The following is a 9148-nucleotide window of genomic DNA, read 5'->3' on the forward strand; positions in this document are numbered from 1 at the left end:
CAACGGGTACAAGCGATGCATGATCAAATGATGATATACATCCAGAAATCGCAAAAGTACGTGCAGAGTCAGAGAAACAAACAACGAAGTTACTAGAGCGGTTGAAGAGAGTGAAGAATAGACTATAAAACAATACTACTATTATGAAGTTTTATGTTATTTTTTAGTTATGTTATTCTCTAAATTCTTTTCGTTATAATTTTAAAAAATATACCCTAATTTTAATTTGAAAAATAAATAACAAAATTATTGATATTCCGAGCATAATATGGTGCTCGCAATATAGTCACAAATTTTATGCTTGTAACTGGTTGCGGAGATTTTCCGAGTATTATATGGTGCTCGCAAAGCTAATTTTTCAGTGTAGTTCCGTGCTCGGAAAATTCCGAGCTGACAGAGGTTATCGAAAACATACAAATTCAACTTGCACATCCATAGACCGTTTAGTGTAACAACCCGCTTTCCTAGGGTACAATAAATGCGGCGACTGCTACCAAAACGGACTCACAGAAATGAATGAAGGCTAGGGTTTCAATTAAAGAGTGTTGACCAAAAGATTTGAAAGAACTATCAGAGTGTTTAAAGCAATAACTTAACCTCGAAACTCGAATAAAAAGGAAGGTGTAATAAATGACGTTCAACAATGTCAAGAGTATGACATAGTTTTCCAAGATAAAACCACAAGATAGTCTAAAGCCTCTGACTCGAAAGAAGAGTGCAACCTATCCGAAATAAGCATAAGTGTATCAAACTCAGCGGAAAACGACCAAGAGAAAGAATAGCTATGTATGAAGACACAACTACGCTTGATGTTTCATATATCCATCTTAATTAATTATCATGCTCAACACCCGCCACCGCTCGTCATCGTTCAACCTGCACATAAGGAAAACACATGCAGGGCTGAGTATTTTGAAATACTCAGTGAACTCGTTGCCAAAACATTTTACAAGTTATGCCACCCTTACCAAGTGAACTCGAGTTTTACAATTTATCAAAATAAAATATCATCGAGTATCACAAAATATTTTCATAGATTGGCCAATCAAAATAACTCCCCATTTCCTCATCAAATTCCACATCCACATATCGCAATCTTTCCATGGTGCGACGAAAGCGTGGCCACGCTTTTCGCCCACGAGACCGGCCGACTAGCTAGGACGGCTCCCGATCCCCTCGTGTACACAGCCTGGTAGGGTTTGCGGCCCATACTCAGACCCGAATTCGTATATCATATCCATAGCCCTATAGCCCAATGGAGCGAACTCACAAACTAGGCATCAGGCACACAATCTCACAATAAAACAGAACATAGGCATGGCATAACAGTTAAACCACCCTTATAGCTCCGATAATTATCTTTGACTAAATAAAAGAGAGTTTTTGAGAGTAAAGCCCACCTCGACTGCTTAGATTTCAAGTAGTTTCGCTTTTCCGTTATCTGGCTTCGCAACCGAGGTTTCACCTTTAAATTCACATAGGCACATATTCACAAATTAGGTTCAATTATGACTCTTAACTTATGCATGTCTCGTTACTTCCCTCTTTCCCATCGATTCACCTTAATCTTCATAACTTATAATTCTAAGTCACACTCATCATAAATTACTAATTTCAAGTCACGCTTAGCTTACATATATTTCTTAGCATCTCAACCCTAGATCTATCATCATATGTCATACAAAAGTATTTAGCCATCAAGCACACACTACACAACACACACTCACACGCATAACACACACACACGGCACACACACCTCACACACTCTCGGCACACACACACACACACACACATGTTCCCATATCCCTTCTTATCCCTTTTTCACTCAATTAATATGCATGAAGGTTCAAGAACACCGATTAAATCGGTTGGAAGAAAAAGAAAAGAAGGGGTAGAAGAAGAACAACATAACTCTTAAGCAAAAATACCTTTTTAGAGAAAATCAATCGGTAGAAATAAGGTAGAGACTTGGTTCTTCAATATCCTCGGATTAAACTTCGATTTCTTCTCAAAAGATGAAGGATTTATGGAGTAAAGTGGAAGAAAATTGAGAGAGTATGAAGAAGAAGAGAGGGGGACGAAAATATGAGGGGGGCGAAAATAATGAACTAGGGTTGGGGTCTTGGCTCTTATTTATAGAGTCCAATAAGATCTTTAGAATATTTGGTAAGATTCTATTCTCCACAATTAAATAAATAAATATTATGGAGTAGGGAAGAAGAATTAACAAAAATAGAATAGGGCACAAAGCATGGGATTTTCGAAAATTATGGCTTCTAATTAGCCAAGATTTCGTTTGGTATTTTTCCGGAGTAGAATAAATATCACGGAGCAAAATAAAAAAAATAAAAGAATTCTCCCAAATCTTGGAATTAAAAAGAGGCGTGTACTTTGCTTGATATATAAGGAATTGGATTTCTTTATTAACTAAAATAATATATGACATAATCTTTTGAGCTATGGAAAGATTTGGTAGAATATTTAAATTCTAGGTATGGAAAGAAATCAAATAAGAAGTCAAATAAAATAACTCCTTTCCTTCTACATGTGATTTTCGAAAATCACAAAATAATAGTGGCTAGTATTTTTGGAAATTTTCTCTAATATTCTCACTCACCCTTAATCAAATAATTCATCTCATAAATTAATTAATCACATATGCCACATCATAATAGTCAACAAATTTGACTTTTCAAACTTCTCAATCAAATAAACTCATGTAATAAATTCACTTATCAAATAATTCACATCTTCCACGGCATCAAAAATAAATTCTAGGGCTCTAAAATTAGGGTTCGAAAATTCGGGGTGTTACATTTAGTGCTTGAAATATTATCCGAGATTGCAACGTATGATTCAAGTTCTGATTTTTATCATGTGTATGATTCTTTAGTGTGGTAGAAAATATGCGACGTAACAATATGTATGGATGTTTTGGAAGATTTAGGGAAGAAATTGAGGCCCCTCCAAGGTGAAATTGAATAAAACAAAATGCATGGCAGTATAAACATCACAGAAGTAAGCCCTTTTTTTTTCGAAAAAATAGGGAAAATTTGGATGCAGGCTCCATACTGATGTGCCTTGTTTAACCATTTCTGGGCTACAAAACTAACACAATCATTGTACTGAACTTGGCTAACACAGCTGTGGATTTCTTGGAGCTATGTTAACAAAGCAAAGTAAATAAAAGAATTGTATAAGTGCTTCAATAATTCATATATATATATGGTAAATTTCTGCACAGGTTTTTGACCAATGTTTTCTGATAAGAACATGCCATTTTGAGGTAACTCTTGTACTAGTTGGTAACGGTTTAGACCATCACAATGTTTTCGATAAGGCCAAGCATTTTTCCCTCTCTATCTCTTCTTCTTGAAATCTTGACGAAGTTTGTCTTTCGATAAGGCCAGGCATAATTTGATCTTGTTTTTTTTTCCAGTTGTTGTGTGTTTGAGGGAGTAGATATTTTGGCAAGTGGGATTATGTGGAAAATAAGCGAAATGCAAGTAAACAAACAAATTGTATGGATGATGGACTACTATGCATAGATTCCACATTTTGTATGAGTTTATTGAAATTCAAGTATATGATGCCTCATGTTTGTAAGAAAATGTATAGCGTATACTCTTGTGACCAAAGCTAGGAAAAATGAATTGAATGGGATGACATTCTCTTTATGCAGATTCTTGAAGGTAGTCATAGTATTTTTGTCTCCCTTCATTTGTGGTTCTTAACTACACAAATCACTAAATTTCTTCAAGATTTTGCAAGTTAATTTGAAGGCCAGCTGTATCAAGCCCCCTCACCATATGAAGCTTATAAATAAACACTAAACTTGACCTCATTAACCGTCCTTGTTTCTTTCATAGTAACATTCCATGGCATCGACCTCAGCCTCGCACTCACCCAAATGGTCTGCCCAAGAAAACAAGGCATTCGAGAAGGCGCTGGCTGTTTTTGACCAAGATACCCCTAACCGTTGGGTTAACGTTGCCCGGGCTGTTGGGGGGCGGATGCCAGAGGAGGTGAAGAGGCATTACGACATCCTCATTGAGGATATCAAATACATTGACAGCGGGAAGGTCCCGTTTCCCAAGTACCGCACCACTAGATCAACAAAATTTATGGTATGTGTTACTATGGCCACATTGGTATATAGAATTAGAGTGAAATGTGTAATCTCCATCATTGGTAATTAATGAATTTGGTTGGTGATTTCATATGTCTCGTTTCTAACACAAGCACATAACCTTTTTAAATTTATACATGCACTTTCGTAAATAACGTATGTAGGCGTAACAATAAAGATATCTTGCAAATAGTTACATTCACAAAAGGAGCCTTTTTTTAAAGTTCCCCCTCTATAGTACGTAGTTTTCGTAGTTCCCATTCAATTAATCTAAAATCTTGGAATTGGATTTTCGTAGTTCCGATTCAATGTATACACGTGCAAAGTTGAATCTATTTTTATTTAATAATATTAAATAATTTCAGCAAGTTCGTTGTTTTTAGTAATGTTTTGTGACAGACATGTGCTTGATTTATATTTGACTTTTTGCATTAATAATTAATACAGTGCATGCAATTTACACTTAGTTCTCCATTGTCACTAGCTTCTTTTACTTGTTGGGTTTCGGAATAGTTATATTAAATAACATAGTACATTTGATATCAGGAATCCTGAAGACATGGAATGGAAGATGGCAACATATTAATTGGAGCAATTATATATGTAATTTAATTTTATTAATGTATTGCTGCAGTAATGTAAGGAGCATGTAGGAGATATGTTGGACAAAAGTTGTCCATATAAATAAAATTGTATGTGCCATGCCATTTACTTTCTTGGTTTTCCAATGAATCATAGATGGCTAGCTACTTCTTCACGTGAAGATCTTCAATATTAGATCACAGATCTTTTAATTGGTTCTCAAACTGTTTTCCAAAATCACGGATCTTATAGGACTTAAATAAAGAAGACAGAAATTCTTCACGAAGTAGGAAAAGGACAAAAAATTTCGTCCACTACAGAGTGGAGAGACGGACGAAAATTTTAATCACAAATTAGAGTGTTTCTTTCTCTCCTTTATTCTCCTATTTATATTAAGTTACATATTGAGCCCAGTCAAGGATCTATGACTGTTTGGATGTGGCCTCTCCCAATTTGCTTTATTACTTAAATTAAACACACAATTTAATACAAGCTTATATTGAAATATCATTATCAGCTACTACAGTAATAATATTGCATTGCCCATCCAAATCCGAAATTACAAGTAATCCGGGTTTCCACTTTATTTAAATGTTTATTTCTCGTGCTTAAGATATAAATGTCCATTAATTAATTAGTGTGGACTTAATTAATTAACTTCTTATTTATTCCAAGAGTGGACTCAGCAAGAAACACTTATTTATTATTCATGGAATAATTAAATTCCAATTAGCTAGGTTCCAAATAATAAAACCTTGTTTCGAGCTCCTCTTTAGGACATTATCAAACCAGACTCACCTCGCGCACGATTCAACATAATAGCAATCCTAGTACCGCATGATATTAATCACCACTATATTAGGATTATTGGGTAGCGAAAAACCCGCACCATTTGATATGTCAAAGTAATGCATGATCAATGTCGTATGCTCAATGCTAATGTATGTAGATTAAGAAATAGTTATTTATCAAGACATCATCTTCCAGTAGATAGCATAAAGACGTGTCTAGCTGTTAGATACGTTCAGTGCTATACCACACCAATGTCATCTTATTTCAGTAAGGCTTAGAAATAATATGACATTGCAACTTTTCGCGATAGGTAGTCTTATCCTATTTGGGTTGTGAAATTCTTCTTTTTCTTTGTCCAGAACTGCCCGTGTTACCTTAAACTGGACAACACCCACAACCGGTCTACTAAAGCAAAGACTTAGACTTTATTAAGTTTCTTACACATTTAAATATGTAATAAAACTACCATTTTATGTAAAACATAACAACATTATGACAAAAATAATCCGTTTTATTCCTTGAAAAATAAAATAAGAGTTTTTACACTATCATTCAACATGGCGATCGAACGGCTTGACCGGTAACGCCTTCGTGAAAGGATCTATCAGGTTGTTCTCTGACGCAATTTTGACCACTTGTATGTCTTCTCTCTGCACAATATCTCTTTTGGTATGATACTTCCACTCTATGTGTTTTCTTGCTTTGTGAGCTCTCAATTCTTTCGAGTTTGCTACAGTACCAAAATAATCACAATAACTGGTGATGCTCTTGAGCCGATTCAAAACCACACCTAAGTCTAGAAAGAAGTTCTTAAGCCATACAACTTCCTTTGCAGCCTCTGTAACGGCCACATATTTAACTTCCATGGTAGAGTCCGCAATGCATTTATGCTTTACACTCTTCCATACTACGACACCATCTCCTAAGTGATGCATTTTTTATTAGTACTATAAATATCTACAAGTATAAAGAGTAGAAATAGTATAGTTAAAGGTCAGTACCGGATATCGATCATGAGGAAAACAATCACAGACTGGCTACCTTCTACTAAAATCAATTACTATCTGGAGAACCGAAAGATTTTGAATTTTTGAAAACAGAAACAATTGGAAGCAATAAACAACCGATTGCAAATAAATCACGGAGATAAAAGTATAGAGATAAGGGAATTCCAGGGATGTGCGTTCATAGTTATGGTTATACAAGTTCCAACTACAATACACTAGCACAGTTAATACTTTGATAGGACGAGTCACCTAGCTTATGCTCATGCGATGCAAACGTTGATTACTAACATTAGGGTTGTCAATCCTAAATCTGTAACTCCGAAAGGCTCCTAAGACCCTTGAAAAGTCCTCACACTCAATTAACAGTGTCATTTTAAGGGAGGCTAACTGTAGTGTCTACTCAATTATGTAGCTAGTTATATTAAATCATGCATAATTGTGTCACTCAATTATGAAGCATCTATATATAAAAGATGTTCCTTGCCTTGCTGGGGTTTGGAGCCCCTTGCACAGCGGAAGACTTGTACAAAACAAATAAATCAGACGTAGGATCTATTTGACCGATTATGCGATTAATCAATTCACATGCTAAACAGATAATTGCATGCTAGAACGCAAATAATTCATGCTCAAAGATAGTAAATCCTAAAACATGAATTCTACGGTTTTGTAACATCCATAACCCAAAACATGTATTATTTTTCATATTAGCATATTTTATTGTCATTTATACTACAGAGATATTAAGTGTGTCATAAAAAATATATTTATTATTACAGCGACTCAATAGAGTCGAATATATAGATAGATTTAGTTTACATGAATGGTTAAAATGAATGTGTATATATATTTAATAATATAAATGAATTGTTACTAATACTTGTGTACGTACATATCTAAATAGTACATATATATACATTAGAGAGCATGTATATTAAATAAATTAAATTGTGCAAGTGTACGTATTGTTATTATATAATATGCATAATATATTTGTGGAGTTAACGTGTTGCATTTTTAACAATGGCATGACACTTTTATTCATAACATTCATGTTAATTGGTATGAGTAAGCAAAGTGGCTGATGTACATATATTTGTGTACAAATATATCTTTTAAATAAAAATAAGAGAGAGCCCGAGAGATTTAGGGGAAAACAAAAGTTGAGAGAAAGTTTTGGTACGTAGACTAGTTTATTTAAGCTACAATTTACACACACACACACACTTAATTTTAGTTGTACGTTTTACTCTAATTATATAGTTATTTTTTCATCCCCGATTAAATTATGTACTCTATTTAATAATTTATAGGATCGAGAGTTATAAATCAAGAGTTGGAATCAGGAGTTCAATATGTTTATTTATCATAATCAGGTGTGTATAAATCACACTTTTAATTTTACATGCGTTATCTGATTAATTGCTATGTGTTAAATTAAAGTGAATAATTGGACTATACGATATGATATTGATATGATATGTGTTTAATTGTGATGATTGAGATATATGCTTGGTGTAATAAATTAAATTGGAATTATTTAGTGAAATATAATATGGATATGTGATTGGTGCAATAGATATGTTTTGCATATGGTATTGGAATTAATTGAATCATTTGATTAAAGAGGATCTGTGATAGTCATGTCTTGGATATGAAATCATAGTGGACATATTGGGACCTTCGGGTCAATCATATTGGGACCGTCGGGTCAAATCATATTGGAACCTACAGGTCAATTCACAGTGGGACCTACGGTCAAATCATAGTGGGACCTTCGGGTCAAATCATATTGGCATATTGGAAATCCCAGGCAGATACCATGCTTGAACTATCACAGAATAATAAAGTGAACAGAGTGGCATATGCATATGTATATGAAGTTGTTTATACTGTTCGTTGGTTATTGTTATATATATTGGTTAAAGAATATGTTTGAGTTTTGGGATGTGGAATTAAAGGTAAGGTTTATACACACTGAGTTGTGGCTCATATAAACCACTAATATTTTTCAGGAATAAGATATCAATGATGCGTGGGGTGGATGTGAGTTACAGTTATTATAAGGGTTGGCGGCTGGTGCATTTTTGGCATCCTTCTCCTCCTCATCATTTTTGCATGTAGTTATTCAAATTAAATTTTAAATTTATTTATAGTAAGTGTATAAGTCATAAGGGTTGAGGTGTGACAGTTTAGGTGGTATCAGAGCGGGGATAGAATCCCGCTGGGACATGACATTCATATATATTATACGATACATATTAGTTATAAGTTGCACATGCATTTGAATTATCATGAACATGTGTCATTAAGGAGAGAAGGGTCAGCCGACCTGCATTATCAATTAATTGTAGAAACATCTCATTACATGCTGCATCATATGGAGATTTTTGGTACATGAACAAATGATGAGGTAAAGAGGTATAAATTTTATAGAGCTCAGAAAAGTAGAAGTTGTTGATTTTATGGGACTAATCTGACTGAGGCTATGATATATTTAAAAGTGAGAGAACCGGTGTTCAATCATATAAGTTGTATGTCAGAAGAAGGTTTTGATTATAGGATATCTCTTCTTTGAATCAATACTTACTCTTGGTGGGAAACAGTCCCACAAGCTATGATATAACCTTTGGTATT

General features: G+C 34.3%; 1 protein-coding gene across 1 annotated transcript; it reads left to right on the plus strand.

Annotated features, from left to right (window-relative positions):
- The first annotated feature begins 3264 nt into the window (after positions 1 to 3264).
- Positions 3265 to 4788, plus strand: LOC125191781 (transcription factor RADIALIS-like). Its single transcript, XM_048089194.1, has 3 exons — positions 3265 to 3287; positions 3871 to 4128; positions 4677 to 4788. Exons 2-3 carry the CDS (start codon positions 3880 to 3882, stop codon positions 4683 to 4685), a joined length of 258 nt encoding a protein of 85 aa, XP_047945151.1. The 5' UTR covers positions 3265 to 3287; positions 3871 to 3879; the 3' UTR covers positions 4686 to 4788.
- The last annotated feature ends 4360 nt before the right edge of the window (positions 4789 to 9148 follow it).

The sequence above is a fragment of the Salvia hispanica genome, chromosome 6, assembly GCF_023119035.1.
Source record: "Salvia hispanica cultivar TCC Black 2014 chromosome 6, UniMelb_Shisp_WGS_1.0, whole genome shotgun sequence".
Lineage (NCBI taxonomy): Eukaryota > Viridiplantae > Streptophyta > Magnoliopsida > Lamiales > Lamiaceae > Salvia > Salvia hispanica.